Below are 24,208 nucleotides of genomic sequence, written 5' to 3' on the forward strand. Positions count from 1 at the left end.
CTAGAGGCAGGATTTTTATGAGGCTTTCGATCTCCTTTGGCTCATTAGATCAGTGAGTAACTGCTCTCTAATTGGTCTGAGGTCAAGCCTTCAATACCCATGTTTTCTACAAAGAAAGAAAAGTAGCAGACCCTTTGCAGCCTGTGGGTTTTATTACAAGAGTGGGAAGCATCCATGGAGTGTCTTGAAGAGCATGTGTCCTGCCCATCCCCCTGCCAAAATTCATGTCTACTTGCTATCTCAGGATGTGACCTTATCTGGAAATAGGGTCTTTGCAGAAGTCAGTAAGCTAGGGATCTACAGGAAAGCACCCTGGGTTTAAGGTGCACCTTATAAGAAGAGGATAGGACACAGATACACAGAGGACAAAATCATATGAGGAAAGAGGTGGAAACTGGGATGATGAAGCCAAGGATTGCCAGGAGTAGGAAGCAGTGAAGAATGCTTCCCTAGAGCTGCCAGAGGGAGCATGGCTCTGTCAGCTCCTTGATTTCAGACCTCTGGCCTCTGGAACTGTGAGAAGTATATATTTTTGTTGTTTTCAGTCACCTGGTTGAGGTACCATGTTATGGGAGCATCCTGGGAAGCTCACAGAGTCTGACTTCATGCTTGGTCTAGGGCAGTGAAGGAGGCCATGGGGTCCCCTAAGGCTGTCGTGGTGGCACAGGCAGTGGCCAAAGGCAGACTCTTCGGCTTCAGAATGGCAGGAAGTGTGTGCAGGCCAAAGCTTGGACTAAGGCACAAACACATCTGAAACAGTGGGAGGGACTGAGGGCGTGCTGCCCACTGCAAGGGCCAGGGAACCCAAGGCTCCGGGGTCCTCAGTTTGAGATACTATGTGTCGACGGCAAAGCTGCTATAACTTGAAAGACCTTCAGATTCACAAATGTTTTTGAAAAAGGTGATCCTAAGAACTTGACTTTCGTCTTAAGGAAAAATCAGAAATTCAGATGAAGCTTTGTTCCCCATGGTATTTATCTTAACATTCTTTTTTTTTTTTTTAAAGATTTCATTTATTTATTTGAGAGAAGGAGAAAGAGCACGAGCAGGGAAGGAGCAGAGGGAGAAGGACATACAGACTCCACACTGAGCATGGATCCTGACGTGGGGCTCCATCTCAGGACCCTGGGATCATGACCTGATCCAAAATCCAAGAGTCGGACACCAAGCCAACTGAGCCACCCAGGTACCCCATGACATTCTCGATAATACCGAAAAAGTAGAAGCAGCTTAAATGTCTGATAGTAAGGTAGGGTTAGTTAGATAGATTATGGCTTACCTACAAGATGGATTACTAAGCAGCCATTACAAATATTTGTAAAGAGTGTTTAATGTTACAAAGAGGTCTTAATGATGTGGGAAAATGGTAGTGATATAACACCAGATGAAAAAAGAAACTGGTTATAAAATGGTACAATATGATGCTGATTGTAGGGAAAAAAAAATTGCATGAAAGAAAATCTGCCACAAGGGCAGCGTGGTCTCAAGTTGGAAAATTTGTGGGAGATATAAACAGAAAACGAGAAACTTCTTTATACTTTCTATACTTTTAAAAGGTTTACTGGGTATGTGGGTAACTTCCATAATCAAGGAAAAAGTAAAAAACGTTAAAAATCCTGTGTACGTGGTTTCCATTTTTATTTTCTCCGATGGATGGTTGCACATCAGCGAATCTTGGTTACGCTAACTACGTTAGGCCAGTCACAACACACACATGCACAGAGAGGTCACATGGATTGTGCTGGGCTGGCTGTCGCAAATGTACATCAAGTTACACAGGTGGAATTATTAGGCTGGTTAAAATACACCACCGAACGATGGGACACGGTTGGGTCAGGCCACCTCTCCCGCCTGCTGCTGCTGTTTCCGGAGGTCTTCGTGTTAGGCTGGTGAGTGGTGTCCTGCTGGCACTCCTTCCAGTGGCCCCCAGTGGGTGGAGAGCGCCTGAGTCAGCATCTGCTCTGGGTCCCCTTCTCATCTTCCCATGCCTGGTGTTGGAGCCTCCAGCACTCTGCTACCTCTTCTGAGCACTGGTTGTGCTCCAGCCCAGGCCCTCATCCCCACTTTGCTCCACACACTTGGGGCGGACATTGCAAGGGAAGGAAGAGCCAAGAGCAAATGGACGCACTCCCGATGTGAACCGTGCCCAGACACAGGAGGGGAAGAAGCAGGAGACGTAACCACAACACCACACACAAGCTCAGTCTTTACAGATGGGCCCTCATGTCTCCAAGACACATGGGCTGTGTGGAGCCCTCCAGAGCACAGCCCCTGGGAGAGGACAGACGGGAGACGGGAGCTGTGCCCATCCAGGGCAGGCCTGATAGCAGAGCTAGAAGGGTGGATGGGGGATGTGTCCAACATAGTGCTAGATTGTTGAAAAGTCACAACTATACACACCTGGGGATCATGCCCCTCTCCCAGTTCATTCGCACGGTAGGTTAGATATAGATAGATAGAAGTGGAGATCTACTTTTTCAAGGGAGGACCTTTCCTGGTGGTTGGATAAACAGTGAGACAGACTCCTGGGTTTGGCATGCTCTGGGGGGGGCCATGCGACAGTGAGGGACTCCCTATTGCTACACTCTGTACAGGGCGGCCGGGCCCGCCCGCCACGCCCACAGCCCCTGGCGGCAGTCACAGGCTTGCCTTCAACCCCTTCCGCCTTGGAGAGCTCTTGGGCCCCTGTGAAATGGGGGCTATGAAGACAAGAGGGTGGGAGGGGGGGTCCCCATGGCCCCGGGGGCACCCCACATGGGAGGCTACATGATATTACACTGGGTGGCCCCGCAGCAATCCTTGATGAGTGCCAGCCCAGTCTTGGCCACTGTGGGCTTGCTAGGTGGGGGCTCTGCTTTCTTCTCTGCTCGGGAGCCTGCAGCAGGATAGGGGCACAGAAAAAGAGAGGGGAAAAAGGAGAGAGGAAGAGGTGACATAAGGAGAGCCCTGACCATCAGCAGCTCCTGTCCCATCCCAACCCCTAGCCAGGCCTTGCTCCAGCTCTACAGATCATGTGCAGTGGAGAGCTGGCATGTGTTTTATATGGTTCCAATAACTATTCCCACCTCCCTGTGAGCCCCCTGACTTTCAGTCCTCAGCTTCCAGTCACAGCCTTTAGCTCTTACCTATTCAATTATCTTTGCTATTGTATCTGCCAAGCCTGGCACAGGGTCTGGCATTCAAAGTATTTGGTGAATGGATAAATGGGAAATATTGTCCAAGTCACTTTAATCTGGGGTTTCATGTCTTTCAATTCTGGGAATTGGTCATATATTATCCTTCCAGAAAACTCCTTGTTTTCTGTTATCACTCCTTCTAGAATGCCTATTTGAAGTAAGCTGGACTTTCTTATTCTCTCTTCCATATTTTGGAAGACATTTGCCATATCTTCATCTCTTTGTGTTACATGCTGGTTAATTTCCTCAGCTCTGTCTTCCAATTTATGAATTCTCCCTTCAGCTCTGTTTAATCTAAAAGTTTTTACTTCTGTGACAGTTTTTTTAGAAACGTAATTATTTGCAAATCTACCAATTCTTTTTTCATGACATCCTGCTACTTCATTTTGGGTTTTACCCCTTCTCTTATCTCTTTCATCATCTTAAATATACTTAGTTTATTATCTCTTTTAGATAGTTTGTTATCTCCAGTTCTTGGGAAGACATTCTCTTTGTGGTATCTACTGACTCCACTCATGGGGTTCAGTTCTTTATGGGTTTAAAATTTTTATCAACAGTTCATTTTCATAGAGTTGTTTGTTGTTGTTGTTGTTTTTTCCAAAACTGCGGGTTATGTATTGTGGGATGCAGAAAGGTCCTCACTGAGCAGTTTTGCCTCTGCTTTGCTGGGACCCCAGAGATTTCAGTGGCTTTTTTTTAGTTTTAATTTTTCAACTTTAGATCCCAGCACTAGAAGATTTGTGCAAATTTGGACACTTGGCCCTTTGCATGGGGTACAAAAAACTGGGTGTTTTGATTTCTTGCCAGATTACTTTTTGCTATTCATAACCATGCTTTCCTTGCTCCTCCTCTCTCCCATTAGGTGGACTTTTTCTGATTGGCTTTTCATGAAAGAGAGAGTCCACTGAGGATGCTGGATTTAGGCAAGGACCATATGCCTTGTGATATTAGGGGCCTGAAGAAGGGTACCTTCTTCTTTCTTTATTCCCTTGTACTCTACCCCACATTTCATGGGTTATTAGTAGATGGTCAAGGAAAACTGAGTTTGTGGCCATAGTAAATGGTGGCGGCCTTTGGGTTTTATCTTCCTAGCAAGATTTCCAGTCCCCTCACTCTGACAACAGTTGATATCTCTGGGGCTACAGAAGCAGGCATGCAACACAGATCTGGCCAATCATAGCATCCCAGCCTCTTGATGATGGCGAAGGCCTAGGAGGTGGGAACATGATCTGAGAAGGGCCAGTCAGAGTATTCCCCTGAGATAGATGTGTTTGGATACCAGGAGAGAGAATGTATGGTGTTGTCTTGCTGCTGCTAATTTATGGTTCTGGAGTTTAGGCCCCAGGAAGAAGGCCCATCCATGTAGTAGGAGAAAATGAAGCTCACATATGTGGAGGGGCAGAAATAGAAACAGAAGGAAAATGAAGGCATTCTAACAGTGTCTAGTCCCCGAAGCTGGTTCCTGTTGCACTTCTTCCAACAAATCCCCCTTTGTGCTATTGTAAATTTGAATTGAGTATGTTTCCTATAACTAAAAGTAGCCTCACTGGGTCAAAAAAGAGAAGCAGAACCTGTTACCACTTTTATAGGCTAATAAATATTGGCACCAAACAGAAGATCAAATATGTAGCATTTCCCAAACTTGTTTCACGTGGAAACTTTTTGCTCTGATTATCAACAGAGGCTGGATTTCCCTGAGCTTCAGCCCCCACCTTTCTGCCTCAGTGGCCATGCAACTCCTGAGAAATCCACCAAACCTACGATTGATAAGAGACAGCTGCTGCTAGGACCAGCTACAGTCTGCCGAACCCCAGGCAAAATGAAAATGCAGGGCCCCTTGTTCCAAAACTATTAAGAACCTCAAGATAGCAAGAGCAGAACATGAAAACAAGCACAGTGCCCTTCTGGGCATCGGGGTCTGGGCAACTTCCCTGGAGGCATGCCCATGAAGCAGGCCCCACCTGCTGCTATCATGTGCCCAAGTCTGATCTCTAGAAAGTATTTTGTTGTCCCCCCTCTGGCTCCCAGACCCCTTTAAAATTTCCTTTTCTCCTGAATGGGGGAAGGAGGAAGAAGAATGTAGGCACTCACTGGCTGGAGATTTGGTTACTTTATCTAGAGGTTTTAACTTGATTCTCAGGAAATCCGCCATTTCCTTGTCTTCTTCTTGCTCCCTGTGGAGACAGGCATGTAAAGACAAGAGGGAAGTAGAGTAAGCAAGGAAAGCACCAAGAAACTGAGGAAATGGGGCCAGAGGTTAAGTGTGTGGGACCACGCATCAGGCTCTGTGGGGAGTGTGGGTATGCTTCTGTGTATTATGTGCGGCTGATATGTTTATACTGCATGTTACATGTGGATGGGGAATGTATGTTCTGTTTTATGCGTGGGTGGTGTGCCCATGTTTTTTTGTGTGTGTGTTATGTGTCGGTGGTGTGTTCATGTTGCATTTGAAGAACTTACTCTGAACCACAGACATGTATCAACAATGGAGTAACTGTCTCCCTGGGGCCCAGGTGAGATCCCAGGGCAAAGGCAAGGACATGCTAGGACCCAACCTCTGCAGGGGTTTCAGCTAGCTGAGTAATACCTCTCCTGACCCTGTACCCTCAAGTCACATACACATCTGTGCTCCCATGAGGTCTGTGGTAAGTGTCAGCAATTCACCTAAACTCTTCCAAGGGTCATCAGGAACAAGTCAGCAGGCCCAGCCTGGCTGAGCCAGGCGAGGAACATTCCAGCCTTCAGGGGACCCAGGAGGACACAGACAATAAAGAGCTAGATGCCTCCTGGGTTGGAAGAAGACCTGTGATCCTTGTGGGGCTTTCCAAAGGCATGGCTCCAGGACAAAAATACTCAAGAATCAACATTCCTTTCCTTTGAGTGGGTGCCCTGTGCCTCCAGTGCCCATGGTTGTCCAGATCAAGTAGCAGGTGCATCTGCAAATAGGAGACCCTGAGAGCTAGGGAGTGGAGCTGGAGCCACCAAGGTGGGGGACGGTGAGGGGGTTTGGGAGGGGCAGGAGAAGAGAACAAAGCCGGGAAGTGGAGAGGGCAGGCAAGGAAGCAAGTCAGCCCAAGGGGCAGGGTTTCTGTAGAAACCCACGGAAGTTTCAGGAAGTGGCCTTGATGACCAGTTTGCCTTGGGAGAAAGGTCAGTGAAGAGAATGCGTAGGAGGCTCTGCCACGTGTCATGTGATATAATTCTTCCCTGGTCACCTCCTCAAGTAACATTGTCTTAGGACCCACAGGCCTTTGCAAGACTTTCTGGAGCTGGATTCCAGTTTCCCTGGGATGTGCAACAGGTCCTCAGACCAGAAGGCTGGGGGTTCATTTGGATCCAGTATGTGGGAGCATTTGTTGAGGCCATACCTGTCAGGCCAGGCCATGAGTCCCTGCAGCAGAAGATGGGTTTGAGAGTAGACCGAGGACTGCGTTCTAGCAGCTCTGGGATGGGAGCCCACTCACCTTAGGCGCTCGACCTCCGCATCATCCACCAGAAAGTCTCTCTTCTGCACCAGCTTGTGGATCTTCTGGATTAGCTCGTCCTCTCTCTGCTTTTGCAGCTTGGTCTTTTCTTTTTCTGGGAAAAAGAAAACACCAGCAAAGAAACTGTCAAGTGCAAATGCTAGAAGCATGTAAGTCCAGGGGCCTGGGTTGGGATCCTGGCTCTGCCATGTCACTCACTGGGTGAACTTGAAGAAGCAACTGGACCTCTTCAAGGCTCAGTTTCCTTTCCTGTAAAGACACATGGTGGGGCTTCAAGGCAGCAGTGTTAGTGAATGGCTTAGTACAGAGCTGGGCCCGCAGCAGGTACTTAGGAGGTGGTTAATGATGCAACAAGGGGTTCATGCAGAAAGCAAGGGGCTCAGAGGGCCCAGGGAGGGGTGTAGGAGGGAGTTACTCTACAGCCAGGGCCAACCAATGTGTACAAGGAAATCATCCATCCTGATGGCTCTTGTCCTGTCCCAGATACCAAAGCCTAGAAGGCCAAAGAGAAAACAAAAGAGTCAGGGCTAGAGATGACTGAGAAAAGGAGGCAGAAACTTGAAACTGCTTCTGCTCCCTCTGCCCAGGCCCCTTCAGAAGATGAAAAGTGTTGGGCGACTTGTCTGCAGACACCACCCACTGGCCTCTAGGTACCACCTACTTGCCCCCAGGCATCAACCACCTGCCTCTAGGCACCACTCACCTGCCTCTAGGCACCCCCACCTCCTACCAGGCATCTTCCAACTGCCTCCATGCACCACTCACCACTCCAGGCACCAACACTTGCTTGGTGATGTGATCCTTTTGCTTGCCAACATTATCCACCTACTTGCCAATGAGAATTGCTAGCTTGCCAGCTTCACCCCCTGTTTGCTGGCAGCACACACCTGATTCCTAACATCTCCACATGCTTACCAACGTGACTCTCCAACTGGGCTTCTCATCTTCTCCAGCACACCTCCTTAGCCCAGGCCATCTCTTCCTGGACCATGTGTGCCCTCCTAACTGGACTCCCTGGCCTGTCACCCCAACACAGTTGTGAGCGCCCATTATAGAACCAGACGGTCCTGCTTTCACACCCTACCTTCTCCTCTCCCTAGCTGTGCAACTCTGGGCATGTCCCTCAACCCCTCTGGGCATCCAGTCTCTCAACATAGGTGATCATGAATTTGCTGCAAATTTTTAAGAGAGATAGACCAAGGAAAGTAGGCTCACTGCCTGGTATCTCGTAAGGGCTCATGAACCATCAGCTTCTTCCATTATAAGCTATCATTGTATATCGTCACTGTTGTTTTAATGACTAAATGCTCCCCTTTTAAATATTTACTGAATCAGGTACAAAATAAATAAATACTTATTTAATGAACGAAAAGCGAATCTCAGCATAAGTGTACAAATGAGAAGTGCTTCATAAATTGCAGCTGTTATATTTGTATTTCCATGAGCTTGTCGTTTCCATTTAGTCCTGTTTCTCAACCTCAGCACCACTGATATTCGAGACTGGATCATTCTTTGTTTCAAAGGCCGTCCTGTATACTGCATGGTGTTTAGCCTCTACCCACCAGGGGCCAGCAGTACCCCACCCCAGATGTGACAACCAAAAATGCCTCCAGACATTGTCCAATGTCCCCTGGAGGGGGGACAAATTCACCCCTGGTTGAGAACCACAACTTTAGTCCTTTCCGACAACGTTTGAGGGAGACACTACTTTTATGTCCAAGGGGAAGGTGCCATGACCTCTCCAGTTCTGAGGGGCCAGTGGGGGCAGTGGAAGTGAGATGACATATCTTGGCTTGTCCCAGAGGAGTCCTCAAGGCAGAGAAGGCCCCAGGCATTCTCTCCAGCCAGACATCTGCATCCACCACTGGGGAGCTGGTGAATGATCTTCTGACCCTGGCTGGAGAGGTGTGAATTTCTTGGCCATTCTCTTTGATCTCTTTGCTTGATACTTTTATTGATGTGTCATCAGGAGCACTGTTTCTTCCCCTGCCTACACTCAGCTGAGTCCATCTAGACACTTGGCCCTGGTCCAGGGAATACACAGAAAGACTCAACAAGGAGTTAGAGGAGAAGGTAGGGAGAGGTGAGTAGGAAAGCAGAAGAAGAAAGAAAATTTTAATATGTGAATTTCTACACAAACGTCACTGGGAAAACTTGATTTCCTGGGGGAGTCAATGGAACTGGCATTGAGGACCTAAGCTCTATTACTAACTGGTCCCATGACCTTATCAATCCATGATTCTTAGCCAGATAGTCAATGATATTTCAGGCGGAAGGCACTCTTCACGTGGGACTCCCCCTGCAGCGCAGGGAGAGTTTGGACTTTGGACTTTGGACTTTTGGACTTTGCCTGCTGAGTGTGGGTACTGATCTTAATTTAAATTTTTGGTATTTTGTTTATCATGGATTGTGTGTGTGTATGTGTGTGTGTATTTTGGTATTTTAAATTTTTTAAAAAAAGATGTATTTACTTTATTTTAAAGATTGACAGAGAGAGTACATGTGAGTAGGATGAGGTGCAGAGGGAGAGAGAGAATCCTAAGCAGACTCCCTGGTGAGTGCAGAGCCCGATGCGGGGCTCGATCCTATGACTCTGAGATCATGACTGGAGCCTAAATCACGAGTCAGACACTTAACCAACTGAGCCACCCAGGCACCCTATTTCGGTATTTTAAATATTGCATTAATATATTCTTTGTCATGGTTACTGGATTTTTTGGTGACCTGGCTGACCTTGTCCTCCTCATCCTAATCCCTGTTCTGGGTCAGCCAGGCACCCCAGGGACTGCGTCAGCCAAGAACCCCTGTTCCCATCCATTTCCACCTGTGTTCTAGAAGCTTCCATGGCCCCGACTGGAGCCCCTGAGGCCTGAGGTGGCCCTGGCTGGTCCAGTGGTCACACACCCATGTCTCCTTTGCCTCAGGAGCTCCCATGTGTTCTGCTGAGCCAAAAGTGATCCTGGAAATCAACCCTTGCTAGGCCCATCAGAGTTCTCAGAGGCTGAAAATTAAGACACCGAGGCCCTAAAAGTTGGTTTTTGGGGGTTTTGTTTTGTTTTTGTTTGTTTGTTTTTGCTGTGAAAGAGAGGAGAAGGCAAGAGGGTCAGTGCTCAGAGAAGACCGTCTGCTCCTCTTTGCTCCCACCGTTTTGGTCCTTCTGGAGAATTGTAAATCTTTGTCACTGTTTCTCAAGCAAGTGATGTGTGACAAGGGGGTCTTACTGGAACTAGGAGGATCTGTTTACAGGAAGGATACGCTATGCTAATCTGTGTGTCCTACGAGTTCTGCTAAACATAGAAGAGTTGGATTTTTGGGTGAGAAGATGATGGGAGGGAGATAGTGTGGGCTTGCTTGGCTCATCCGAAACAGAGGGGGAGAGAGAAAGAGACAGACAGACAGACAGACAGGGAGGGAATATTCTAACAACTTTCTTGTTTCCGAACCCTTGTGAGATTGGGTTAAGCTTCAGGCCAGTGTTAGGTTGAATAGTACCCCCCTCCCCTCCAAAATGTCCTGTTTACTGGGTTTGGAAAGAGGATCTTTGCAGATGTACTTAGTGAGATGAGATCATATTCACTAGGGGGAGCATAAATCCAATGACAGCTGTCCTGGGAGACGTGGAGAGGACGCCTAGATGTACATGGAAGAAGCCATGGGATGAGAGAAGCAGAGATTGGAGCAAGTCAGCCGCAAGCCAAGGAGCACCACAGACCACCCGCAGCCACTGGGAGCGGGAAGAGGTAAGGAAGGATTCTCCTCTAGAGCTTCCGGAGGGAGCAGGGCCCAGATTCCGGACTTCTGGTCTCCAGAACTAAAAGAATCAATTTGGGTTGTTTCATGCTGTTTGAGGGAATTTGACAGAGAGCTCATACAATGGCCCAGGGCTCCAGAAGCCTCCCCTGCCTTTCCAGTAATTGCCCATTTAGTGCTGCCATCAGCTGGGGTGGGTTTTTCTACATTTGAAACTGGTTCTCAGTGGGATATAAAAACGGGACAGCAGAACCGGCCATCCTCAGGGGTGGCTCTACACCCTGGGTGTTCCTTACAGTCACTCGAGGCTCTAAGAAACGACCCAAGCCAGAGCTCCGCACTCCCGGGATCGAATTTCTGGACCTTGTTCTTCTTGCTCCCTTCTTTGGATGCTTTGCGTCAGGCATTTGACTTTCTGTGGTAGGGGTGTTCTCGAGATATAGTTCACATTGCATTACAAGTCCCCCATCGAGTCATGCAACCGTGTCGACAAGCCATCCTAGAAGAGTTTGGTCCCTCGAGGAGATGCCCGGTATCTGAGTGCCGTCCGCCCGCACCATGCCTGGCACGTCTCGAGTTATCGCTGGGACAGCGGCGTCTGGAGGATCTGCTGGCCCCTTACGCCCGCCCTGCCATCAGAAGAGGAATGGACCGAGGGCTCCCACGCTTCGCATCTCCCGCCCCACAGCATCTGCACGGCAACCATGGGAGGCTGGCATTCTTGGCCTCATTTTGCAAACAAGGAACGTAAGGCTCAGAGAAATTAAGTTGCCGCACGAAGGCCACATGTCTGGCCAGCATGGATTCAAAGCCACGTCCTGGACTCTAAAGTAGGGGTTCTCGGGGCGCCCAGGGGGCTCAGGCATTAAGTGTCTGCCTTCGGCTCAGGTCGTGATCCCAGGGTTCTGAAATGGATCCCTGCATCAGGCTCCCTGCTCAGCGGGGAGCCTGCTCCTCCCTCCCCCTCTGCCGTTCCCCCTGCTTGTGCTCTCTCTCTGTCAAATGAATAAATAAAATCTTTAAAAATATAAGTAAGGGCCCTTAGGTGGCAATTTTGCACCCATCTGCCAGTGTATATTTGGCAACACCTGGAGACATCTTTGGTTGTCACAGCTGTGGAGCAGGGATTTGCTACAGGCATCTCGTGGGTAGAGGCCAGGGGTGCTGCTGCTGAGTACCTTACAGCACACAGAACAGGCCCCCCACCAGCCCCAACAAAGAATGGCCCAGCCCTACATGTTCTAGTGAGAAGGCATTAGAACAGTGCTCGGTTCCATAATGCATTCTCTCTCTCTTTTTTTGAAAGAGAGAGAGAGAAAGATATTGAGTGTGCGTAAGTGGGGTGGGGGGAGGGGCAGAGGGGGAGAGAAAATCCTGAGCAGACTCCCCGCTGAGCGTGGAGCCCCACACAGGGCTCGATCTCACGACCCTGCAGTCATGGCCTGAGCTGAAACCGAGTCAGGTGCTTAACTGACTGAACCACCCAGGTGCCTCTGGACCTACAACCCCTTTGACTGTGCTTCCTGACCAGTCATAGCTACCACTCGCTGGTACCACTGAGCGCCAAGCCCCATCTTCCCACTGACTTGTGAGTGGCTGGAGCAGGGAATCATTTTGTCTTTGTCACGTGCCCAGCACCTAGCCCAGGCAGGTAGGGGAGAAGCAGCAGGCAGAGGGAGAAACAGCCTCCCTGCTGAGCAGGGAGCCCGATGCGGGATTGGATCCCAGGACCCTGAGATCATGACGTGAGCCAAAGGCAGACGCTTAACTGACAGAATCACCCAGGTGTTCCCTAAGGCAAGATTCTTGAGACAGGGTTATTTTCTGCACCCAATACACCTTCCCTTAGCACCTGCCAGGCCCTCATTCCTGCACCTAACCCAGCCTGGAGGGCAGGGAAATCTCTCTTGGGAAAAGAGGCCAAATAAATTAGGAGTCAGGAGTAGACACTGTGTGTGTGTGTCTGTGAGTGTGTGTGTGTGTGTGTGTATCTGGCTTTATTCCATATACTTGAAGCAAAAGCATATTTTCCAACCCAATACCTACCAAAGCAGATACAGCAACATCTTAAGACGTAAAAGAGATTTCATAAAAATTTTTTGAATATGCCACTTTTCTCATTAAATATTTGTAGGTTTAGAAAAGATAATTATGATCCATAAAAAGGAACTTAGGTCAAAAGGTAATAGGTTTGCTACTATCAGGTTAAAAAGAATTAGTGTATAAACATAAAAGTGGGTACAAGTTTGTTCAGTTAATGACAAGAACAACAGTAACAATTTCTTTAAGCACTTACTAAAGGATGGGAACTGTGTCTAGCACCGTACATGCTTTTCCTCTCAGTCAATTCCACAACGACCCTATGACGTAGATACCATTATTGTCCCAGCTGACAGGCGAGGAAACTGAATTTGGTGGAGTAAGTTGCTTCTGGTCATGTCATTCATTAGTAATCAAGAGATCTAGTTTGGACTCCAAAATCAGAGCTTGTAACCCCCATACTCTACCCACCCCTAAACAGAATAGCAATAGTAGTAATCATTAATACTTACTGGACTCTTCATTTTGGACCAGATGTGAAGCTAAGCCCATGGCTTGCCATGTTCATTGTATCACAAGGAGATTTATACCCAATGAGTTAAGGGCTGTGACTAGTACTACCCTATTTTCAGAGGCCAGGAAATGGAGAGTCAGATAAAGTGACTTTCCCAAGGTCAAGGAGGGGGCCAGAATGAAGACTTGAAGCCGGGTCGCCTGACAGTGAGCATCACATAGCAAGAATGGGGCTGTGCTAGGAGCAGAGATGAACTCAGCCTTCCAGACCTAAGGGGCACAGACAGGGCTGGCCGGGGGGCTCTGGGCACCTCCTTAACTAGGCTGGAGTCCCACATGCTTACCTGGGATGGCAACCAAATTCTGTAGCTCCTGCTTCAGGTCCATAATGTCATTGCAGAGCTGGATGTCATCCATCCTGGGGAGACAGGACACCATCCCACAGCAGGTTATGTTGACAGAATGTTCTATGACCCTGAGCATCACTCAGTTTAAACGAAGTGTTTGGGGGAGGATGTTGTCCTCACACGCTCTTCCTACAAGTTCTCCCTCAAAAGAAGAAAAACAGGGGCACCTGGCTGGCACAGCGGGAAGAGCATGGGACCCTTGACCTCACTGTTGTGAGTTCGAGCCCTATGTGGGGTATAGAAATTACTTAAATAAATAACAACTTAAGAAAAAGAAGAAAAACAGAAAGTGCGTGTTATCCTACTATCTGAGAAATGATCAATCACTATTAATGACCCCTTGATGGAATTGCTTTTGGTCCTCACATCCTCACTTCTTTTTGCTCGTATGAGTGAGCTCATGCTGCAGGCCCAGTGTTTTCTATTAGCAGCTATGCTAAACATTTCAAACATTGTAGAAATTCACAATGTAGGAAAAATCTTCCTCGGTCCTTTAGAAAAAAAAAACAACAATGTCAACACCTTGGTTTATATTCCTCTAGATTTTTAAAATGTTCATGTTTATACTATAAGTTATGATATCATTACTATCATACAAAAATGTTTTGCAATTTTTTTAACTTAATGATATATCTTGGGCATTTCTCCATGTCGGTGTGTGCGTACCTCCTTGTTTTTAATGGCTGTGTAGTATTCCATTATAGTGATAGATCCATTATAGTGATTTATTTAACCATTCTCCGAGGCGCAGACATCTGGGATGTTTCTAGGATAAATTCCTAGAAACACGTCAATACCTAGAAAAATTAATTCCTAGAAATGTAATCACTGGGTCAAGTGACATGAACAGTTGCATTTTACCTTTTGTTTTTTATTTAAAAAGATTTATTTATTTATGAGAGAGAGAGAGAGTGTGTGTGCATGCACGCTCACAGGGCAGAGGAGCAGAGGGAACGGGAGAGACCATTTCCAGCAGACTCCAAGCTGAGCGAGGAGCCCAATGTGGGGCTCGGTCCCAGGACCCTGAGATCATGACCTGAGCCAAAACCAAGGGTCAGCTGCTCAACTGACTGAGCCACCCGGGTGCCCCAACACTTGCATTTTAATTAGGAACTTGCAAATTGCCCTCCAGATGGATGGTGCATGATATTCCCACCAGGAAAGGATGCTCACTCCTATAATCTCTGCTATTGGGCTACCCAGACAGTCTTGCAACATGCTTTACAGTTGTTTTGTTTTTTCCCAGGGGAAAGCGTGAACACAGTCCCCCACTACCACACGTTATGCACTCGAGTTTCCCACATTTGGGGAAATCGCAGGGGTCAGCATATCTGGAGTGCAATGGATAAGCCTCGCCCTGGGGAAACCATCTTCGTGATCACGGTACCTCCCCTGCCAGGTAAGTATTGCTTCACAGTTTTGTAACTGTTGTACACGGTTGTATACCATGAATCTGGAATTTCACCAAGTGTATTTTTCAGGGCTGCTTTAATTACCCCCTTATCTTGACTACTTAGGTGGGGTTTTCAGGTTGTGTTTTTTTGGGGTGCCATTTGAGCCACTGTTGACTACACATGGATTCACACAAGGCTTTTTCTTCACATTGGATTATTCGGAGTGGGGGCCGTGGATTCTCAGAAGTGGCACCACTGCATACGAAGGGCTTGACACGGCTGTGGCTGTTAAGGTGTATTTTCAGATCCCTGCCCCGTGGGGCGTGGAGGGTATTTGCTTTCATTCTGCACGTCTTTATGGAACATTTCCTGTGCCTGCTATGGACGGTTGTGGGCTCCAAGCATCTGAGGCTCCTCTGCCCTCGGGAGCTGAAATTCAGGTGGGGTGACAGAGCGTGAACACAGATACAACAGAACGTCACATGCTCTGAAAAGGAGTAAAGTGAGGGGCCCGGGGCACAGAGGGGCCAGTTTGCACACATCCTACTCCTGTCCTGGGAAGACACAGAGGGGAGCATTCATGTTCTCAAAGGACTCGACTGAATGCATACGGCAAGTGGGAGCAGGACAAGGACTAGAAATCAACACCTCTGAGCCCGCTGATCTTCCTACCTCCTTCCGCGGATCTGTTGCCCACATTCCACAGACCAGCATGGGGCCCCCTCCCCTTTGCTGGCCGAGGAGTGTCCATTATTACTCCTTCTGATCCTAGCTCCCAGCTTTTGGGATAAGTCGCGGAATCATCTCCCTATTGCCAGAGGCCCCCCAAGTGTTTGTCAGGCCCGGTCCTGAAATGTCCTAGCAAGTGGCAGCTGCCTCAAGTGAGCTTGGGGACTTGCCAGTAGGGCACAGCCTGTTCCCATGGGCTCTCGTCGGCGATCGTTCAACTGGAGGACCTCCAGAATCCTTTGCCACATCGACTGCTGAGATCAGCCTCCATCCGTGGCTCTAATGAGGATGATTTTGGTCTCCAGGGATATTTGGCGACGTCTGGAGACATGTTGATTGTGACAGCTGGGGCTGGTGTGTGGGGATCATTGCCGGCATCTCCTGGGTAGAGTCCAGGGATGTTGCTAAACGTCCCACAACGCACAGGGTGGCACCTCAGTAGAGAATGATCTGGTCTGAATGTCAGTCATTCTCATGCTGAAAAATCATGGGTTATGACTACAGAATTGAGACAGTTACCTGGCTGATCATTTTCAAGAGATGAAAGAAAGAAAGGCAGTGAAAGGGACAAAAGAGAGACAGACCGTGGTCAGAGGTAAGAGCCCTGGTACCCAAGAGCTCTCCTTCAAAGGGGCCAATGCACCAGCAGCTGAACTTCTCTGAGCCTTACTTTCCTCCTTTTTAAGATGGGAATAATTGGGGCGCCTGGGTGGCTCAGTGGGTTAAAGCCTCTGCCTTCGGCTCAGGTCACGATCTCAGGGTCCTGGGATGGAGCCCCGCATCGGGCTCTCTGCTCAGCGGGGACTCTCCTTCTCCCTCTCTCTCTGCCTGCCTCTCTGCCTACTTGTAATCTCTGTCTGTCAAATAGATAAATTAAAAAAGAAATCTTTAAGATGGGAATAATAACGGTCTTGCTGCCCATGTCAAGTGCTGAGCACATGCCTGGGACACGTAAAGTGCTCAGTAATTTGTGTCTAGTACAACTACTTGCTATGACAAAGAAGCAGGGAGAGAAAGAGAAAATGATGCTGGGGGAATAGGTGATAAATGGAACGTGTTCAATATTAAAAATAATCATCCTTATTGGGTATTTTCCTCTATATCAAAGTTTTGAAATAAATTCTTATCTAATTGTAGAGGACACAACTGCCCTCTGCAGAGGTTTTAGAAAACACCAATATGAAGAAGGAAACTAAAATGATGCATGACCTTGACCTCCCGTGCACGTAGGGGCCACTCTTCCACTCCAAGTATTTCCATGTAGCTCATGCCAGTCTTTTTTCCTTTCTGTAACTCAAGTATGGCAGACTTGCTCTGAGAGGCCTTCGCACTCAATCTCTGTCCATCTTGAAACTGCAGTCAGCATGATTTTGAGTTCTCCCAAACACACTCAAATCCACCACCATTAACAGGTGAGGAATTCTTCAGAGGCTCTCATGGGGAGTCATGACACAGCTCCCCATAAAAATCTCTATTCAATCCTGCTCTTATTCTCAAAAACAAAAAGTCACCATGTACTGAACATTTACTATGGGCCAGGCAGTGTCTCAGCACTTTCTACACATAAACTCATCTATAGCGTCACAGGCGTCCTATGGGAAAGCTGTTTTTATCCCCATTTTACAGATGAGGAAATGGAAATGAAGCAACATGCCCAAAGCCATAACAAAACACCATAGATTGTGTGGCTTAAACCACGAACGTTAATTTCTCATAGTTCTGAAGGGCTAAGCAGTCCAAGATCAAGATATCAGCCAAGTTTGGCTCCTGGTGAGGGTCTCCTTCCTGGTTTGGAGATGGCCATGTTCTTGCTAAATCTTCACATAGTGAAGAAAGAAATCATCTCTCTGGGGTCCCTTGTGTCATTACGGTCCATAATCCCATTCATGGGGTTTCCACTCTCATGACCTAAGCTCCTCCCATAGGCTTCACCTCCAAGTACGATCAAACTGGAAATCAAGGCTTCACCATAGGAATTTGGGAGGGAAAATTCAGTCTGCAGCAAGAGTGATGCCAATCCCGTCTGCCTTCGCCAGACATCCACTTTTCCAGGCTCCCTTGCAGCTAGAGGTAGCCATGAGACCCACTTCCGGCCAATGAGATGGAAGAGGAAGTCTGCTTGGGGGCGCTCCTGGGAAAGATGATCCAAGACCCGAGTGCTACCCACCTCCTCGTCCTGACGCTTCTGCAGTCACTGTGGCGAGAGTGACAAGGGGAAGGGAGCTAAGAGGTACCTTGCTGACGCTCAGATCACCTGCATCCAGACTTCTTGGTAAGGCAATGTTAAATGTCCTTATGATTTAAGGAGACTGACCAGCTGTCTTGGTTGGCCTGGAACTGTCCCAGCTTCAGCCCTGAAATTCCCATGTCCTGGGAAACTGCTTTGTCCCAGGCAAACAGGGACAGTTGGCCATCCTAGATTTAAGACATTAGGTTTTTAAAAATTGTGGGGAGAGGAGGGGCAGAGAGAGAATCTTAAGCAGGTTCCATGCCCAGCTCATAGCCCAACATGGGACTTGATCTCACCACCCTGAGATCATGACCTGAGCTGAAGTTAAGAGTCACAGCTTAACCGACTGAGCCACCCAGGAGCTTTAAGATTTAAGACACTCTTAAGGGAATGTTCTGTTACTTAGAGTCGAAGACATTTTCACTGATACATGTGCATGGATATGTGTGCTTTGACTAAAACAAATATATGTACTGCTCATTGAAAGCATGAACGGAATTTCAGTCCTATTAAATTATATTGTTACGAAAGGATTTCACTAGTTCATGCAAAGCACTTTTGAAGCTTGGCTGGACCTTTTGAATAAGGCATGTTAGTCCAGTTCTCTGCAGGAAGAGAGCTAAGTCCTGGAAACCAAACTCTACTATTGCCAGCTTGTTCCAGAGAGACAGAGAGAGAGTGAGTGATGTCATCTCCAAGAACCTGATGAACGCAGCAGGGAAAAGAAGCCAGCTCGTGCCATTCTCCATCCCAGCCTTTCATGCTGGGACGGTGGAGGAAATCGGTCATTTTACCAGCTCTGGGCTGGAAAGGCGATCAAGCTCTGTCAGAATAATAACGCACCTACTGTACAAAATATCTTTGAAAATAGCATGGTCTGGAGCCTATTGGAAATCCAGCAGAGACTGCCATGTGAAGGTCAAAATAGACTGATGGAGGAGAAGCCCAACTTTTAAAAAATCATATTTATCTGGCTCCTTCTTCTTTTTTTTTTAAAGAAAAATTTTTTAAAGATTTTATTTATTTGAGAGAGAATGAGTGAGAGAGAGCATGATAGAGGAGAAGGTCAGAGGGAGAAGTAGACTCCCCAAGGAGCTGGGAGTCCGATGTGGGACTCCATCCTGGAAGTCCGGGATCATGACCTGAGCCAAAGGCAGTCCTCAACCCACTGAGCCACCTGGGCGCCCTATCTGGCTCTTTTATAAATTGTGGATGCTTGGCATTCTGGGGATGGGTAAAAAGCAGGAACACTCATCCAGAGATGAGTCTAGCGCTTGGAGCCTGGACCCCAGCCTAAGTCCCACCACGAACCTCTCCCAAAAGGAAAGTTCTGTTTTTCTATACACTCTACACATCTGACATCAAATGTGTGCATTTTTCCGCACCAAGCAACTCTCCAGTTCTTGACGGATGTTCAACTGTAGGCAGGTGTCCTCCAGTTTGACTCAACTCTGATACTTGCTGCCTCGGGTTAGCAAGACCCCAAGACTAAGGGCTCTGTCCCATAAGCCTACCCTTGCTTCAGATACTGATTGCCAGCCCCAATCACCTGTTCTTCTGACAAACTGTCCATAAATTGGGGTTCCTGTGACCCCCTCCTCAGGTTCAGTACTTTGCTAGAACTGCTCGTGAAATTCGAGGAAACAGTTATTTACATTTGCTGATTTATTATAAACAATATTACAAAGGATACAGGTGAACAGCCTGAGGAGGAGGAAACACAGAGTAAGGTACGGGGAAGGGGCACAGGGCTGCCGTGCCCTTTCTTCTTACTATACCATAATAACTTCAGGCAGGTCATTCCTCCCTCCAGGAGCTCAGTTTCCTCATGTATAAAATGAGGTGACCCCTGGGGCCATATTCTACTAGCACCCAGAGCCAGCCAGACCTGAATGCACATCTCAGTTCCACCATTCAATGACTGTACACTGTGGGCAGGTCCCTTCACTGCTCTGGGGCTCTCTGCCCTCACTTGGAAAAGGAATAACACCCTTGTGTTGGGGTTGCATGAACGTGAAGAAAGCTTAGGGCCTAGAGCAGGCAGCCCTGAGCTTCACACACATCTAGTAGGTGCACAGGAGAAGGCCACTTTCATTGGCCCTTCCAGCCTTGGCTGTTGCCTCGCAGACACTCCTGAAAAATCTTTGCCAACATTCCTGCGTCAGAGAAAGAGCCTCACCTTCGTGAGCTATTTCCATTTCCTTAAACCGAATGGCTTGGAGATGATGAATGTGGGCATCTTTTTAGTGTTCTTGGATTAATGAGCTCAGATGCTGTCCCCAGAGGGAGAAGAAGCACTGAGACATCTCCAGGGAGCCCGTGGGCTCAGCTGCGTTTCCGCATCCTGTCGGAGATCAAGGGCCCAGACAGGTGCCTGCCATGGGCTTAGGTGACACATCTATGAGAGGGACGTCTTTGTGAGGCATGACTGAGAAGTAAGCTGCCTGTTTGCTCCCTGAGGCAAGTTCAAGGTCTGGGTGTTAAGTGGCTTCTCCTTCAGTTGTAACCCTAACCCGATCCTCGTTCCTAGATGCCACCCTCTGTTCCCAAAAGAATGTCACGTCACCTCCCTGAAGTGCAGATGACTCTTCTGTCCCCTTTTCTAGACCAGCTCCCTTTTGAGTCAAAGGAAATGACTAGCACTGAAAAAACTCATCACACTGAACCGTGGGGGTCTGTAACCTTTTCTGTGTGCATGTTGCATGTCAATTAACAATTGACCTGAAAAAATTATCAACAATATTGGTGAATTTTGCTTTAGGCCTGGAAGGGTATTTCTGATCTTTTGTTACTGTATAAATACTCCCTTAAAAAAATTTTTTTTTTTTTAATTTTATCACAGAGAGTACAGAAGCAGGGGGAGCTGGAGAGGGAGAAGCAGGCTCCCTGCTGAGCAGGGAGCCCAAGGAGGGACTTGATCCTGGCACTCTGGAATCATGACCTGAGCTGACGGCACTTACCCAACTGAGCCACCCCGGTGCCCTGGCCTAAACATTTTACACAAAACATCTCAATTAACTCTCACCACGACCCTCCCAGGTGGGTACTATTATTATCACCCCTCCCATGATGTCAGGAACTTGTTCAAGGTCACGGAGTAGGTGACAGGGACTCGAACTTAGGCAGTCTGGTCTCTCCAGTGGGGAATATGCAGGTTCCAAGCCATATGGTGGGAGGAGTTCAGGGAAGACAGATACCAGAGTAGCTGGAGGGGAGCGGTTTTCTCAGCTTGAGGGCCACGTACAGGAGCACAGCCTGGATGGTCAGGGAGAAGGGTGGGTGCCAGGCACTCAGGCAAAGGAGGCATCTCACTCAAATACTGACTCAAGAAAGGGGTGGTGTCCCCGAGGATGCGGCAGTGAAGCGTCCACCAGCACAGGACATCTTGGTGGGTCTGGGTTACAAAGGACGACCATGGGAGTCATCTTAGGTTGTAGAGTGAAAGCATGGCCTGGCAATGGGTCTGTACAAGCCAGTCTGGCAGATGTGGGGACCTGTATGTACACACCAAGAAAAAAGAGCACCCTCACTCTGAACTTTCTGTTTAAAGTGCTCAGGAGACTTCGTAGAGGACAGGTTTGTTCATGAATCTTGAGCAGTGTGGACAAACTATGGCCCACAGCCCAAACCCAGCCCATCGTCTGCTTTGGTACATTGCATGAGGTAAGAAGGGTTTTTTTTGTTGTTGTTGTTGTTCTGTTTCTGGGTTTTGTTTTGTTTATTTGCGAGAGAGAGCACGCACACATGCGGGGGGGGGGGAGGAGCGGCAGAGGGAGAGGGAGACTCTCGAGCAGGCTCCACACTCGGCGCGGAGGCCAGCAGGGGGTTCGATCTCACGACCCTGAGATCACCACCTGAGCCGAAACCAAGAGTCAGACACTTACGTGACTGAGCCTTCCAGCCGGCCGTTCGTAAGAATGGTTTTTGTATATTTTTTTTAAGATTTTATTTATTTGACAGATAGAGATCACAAGTAGGCAGAGAGGCAGGCAGAGAGAGAGAAGAGGAGGTAGGTTCCCCGCTAAGCAGAGAGCCCGATGTGGGGCTTGATCCCAGAATACTGGGACCATGACCTGAGCCGAAGGCAGAGGCTTTAACCCACTGAGCCACCCAGGCGCCCCGGTTTTTACATTTTTAAATAGCAAAATATCAGAAGAAGAATAAAATTTCTGGACACATGAAAATTACATGAAATTCAAAGTTCAGTGCCTATAAATAATGTTTTACTGGAACACAGCGATGCCCATTTGTTCACGTGCTGTCACTGGCTGCTCTCGCTTTACAGCAGAGGTCATCGGAATAGAGACTGTACTGTGGCCTGCTGGACTCTCAGATTTTTACTGGCTGGTTCTTTGTAGAAACATTTCGTTGCGTCCTGATCTTCAGAAAGAACCATGCGTTAATCAGAGACTAATCAAGTTGCGGGGCCTGGAAGAGCTCTCAGCTTATATGGATGAAGAAATCCAGAGAGGGGAATAGTGATCCTGGATGCACTGATCTGTGGACTCATCTAATAAGTCAGTCATCCAGAAAATACTTACTAAGAGCCTACTGTGTGCCGGGCTTCCTGACTCAGTTTTCACTTGCACCAGCCACTGAGGACCCAGGCCAGCCACCAAGGCCATGCAGCAAGCTGGTGGGGTTCTCCTGGGTCCTGCTGCTTTTCACTAAGGGTCCAGCCCGCTCTCTGCTCCAGGCTCCCGCGGGGTATAGGGCTGTGCCCAAAGCATAGAAGGTTTGCCAACAGATTGCCTGCAGGCACCAGCTACTGCGATCTGGCAGTTTCTGCAACCATATTTGTCCTTCTGTGTGTCCTCTGTCTCTCTAAAGGAGACACAAAGTTCTGAGATTTCATTCCTTACTTACTATGTTTGTCCCCCAGTCTCCTACCAAGATAGAGTCTAGACTGAGATGTATGTTCTCCCTTGGACGGCTCAGCAAACTAGGAAAGGAGAGGGGTTCTGGCCCTGGGTTTCTCTAATCCTAGCCCTGAGTCCTTTGGCTGAGTGGTTCACCAAGAATCAAAGACGTGGATAGGGTGCCTGGGTGGCTCAGTCAGTTAAGCATCTGCTTTCAGCTCAGGTCATGATCTCGGGGTCCTGGGATGGAGCCCCGCGCTGGGCTCCCTGCTCAGCAGGGAGTTTGCTTCTCTCTCTCCCTCTGCCTCTCCCTCCCGCTCATGTGCTCTCTCTCTCTCTCTCAAATAAATAAAATCTTTAAAAAAAGAATTAAAGACGTGGATAAAGATGAAGGCTCAAACTAGTGAGGATGGGAGGGGAAAAGAAGGAGGAGGAGGAGAAGGGAGAGGGAGAGAGGAAGGAGAAGAGAAGGGAAGAGAGAAAAAGAATCACTACAAATGCCCAGTAATAGCACGTAGTTCCATATATAATTTTCCACCTCTACAAGGAAGAACTCAACAACCGTTACAAAGTTATGGCCAGCCAACCTGCAAGCTTTTCTCAAGAGGACCTCTTGAGAAAATACAGCCAACAGAGAATTGATGAGGGAAGATGCCAAGGGGTTAGGGTTGCCAGATTTAGCAAACAAAAAACAAAAACCAGGGCACCCAATTATATTGGATTTTCCGATAAGTATTGAATAATTTTTAGTATAAGAACAGCCCAGGCAATATTTGTTTGGAACATACCTGCTCTAAAGACAGAATCTGTGGTTTATCTGAAATTCAGATCTAACATGGAATCCCATGTTTTCTCTGGCAATCCTATGAGAAGAGGGAGGCCAGAGTTTCAACAACAGGTTCATTTCCAAGCCCAGGGGTGGGGGCGGGGGGCGGGGGACGGAAGAGGGAAGTGTCCTGAAGGCCTCAGTAGTTAGAATAATTGTTGCCTCTCCTAGACTCATCTCTCCCCATGGCCACTGGAGAGCCCTCTGTTGACAGGTTTCTTGCAATGTGGGAGCCTGGGAAGACAGGGACAAAAAGCCTCAAGCAAAAATAGCAAATACGATATGTTAATTAAAAAATGAAAAATTATTAAAAAAAATAGCAAATACGGCCCATGGATTAATGGGTGGAGAAAGTTGGGGACAATTGGAAAACTGTGTTAAGGGCTTTGAAAACATTTAAGCTCTTGAGCCGACTGATTCCATTTCTAAGGTTTCATCCTAAAGAGGATGTTTGTTTGTTTGTTTGTTTTTAAGATTTTATTCATTTATTTGACAGAGAGAGAGATCACAAGTAGGCAGAGAGGCAGGCAGAGAGAGGGGGGGAAGCAGGCTCCCCGCTGAGCAGAGAGCCCCCTGTGGGACTCGATCCCAGGACCCTGAGATCATGACCTGAGCCGAAGGCAGAAGCTTAACCCATTGAGCCACCCAGGCACCCCTAAAGAGGTCGTTTAAAGGGTACCATGAAAACTTAGCAGTGATTATGTTCAGGACAACCTTATTTGCAATCACGAAAAACAAAAAGCAACCTAAGTATCCACCGATAATAGCAGACTGCTGACTTAAATGTGGGATGTATGCA

At 47.9% G+C, this 24,208-nt stretch overlaps 1 protein-coding gene and 1 non-coding gene across 2 annotated transcripts in view; both read right to left on the minus strand.

Moving 5' to 3' along the window:
- Positions 1 to 1,614: 1,614 nt before the first annotated feature.
- Positions 1,615 to 24,208, minus strand: part of BMERB1 (bMERB domain containing 1) — a 105,306-nt gene continuing 82,712 nt past the window's right edge. Inside the window, exons 3-6 of the mRNA XM_032836246.1 lie at positions 13,309 to 13,382; positions 6,641 to 6,755; positions 5,268 to 5,350; positions 1,615 to 2,875 (exon numbers count right to left, since the gene is read on the minus strand). Coding sequence (XP_032692137.1) covers positions 2,763 to 2,875; positions 5,268 to 5,350; positions 6,641 to 6,755; positions 13,309 to 13,382 — 385 coding nt within the window. The 3' untranslated portion in view covers positions 1,615 to 2,762. The remainder of the gene's footprint in view (positions 2,876 to 5,267; positions 5,351 to 6,640; positions 6,756 to 13,308; positions 13,383 to 24,208) is intronic.
- LOC116854460 lies at positions 14,615 to 14,778 on the minus strand. Its single transcript, XR_004380165.1, has one exon. It is a non-coding gene; the product is annotated as a U1 spliceosomal RNA (small nuclear RNA).

This window comes from Lontra canadensis, unplaced genomic scaffold (genome assembly GCF_010015895.1).
Source record: "Lontra canadensis isolate GAN:19392208 unplaced genomic scaffold, GSC_riverotter_1.0 scaffold91, whole genome shotgun sequence".
NCBI lineage: Eukaryota > Metazoa > Chordata > Mammalia > Carnivora > Mustelidae > Lontra > Lontra canadensis.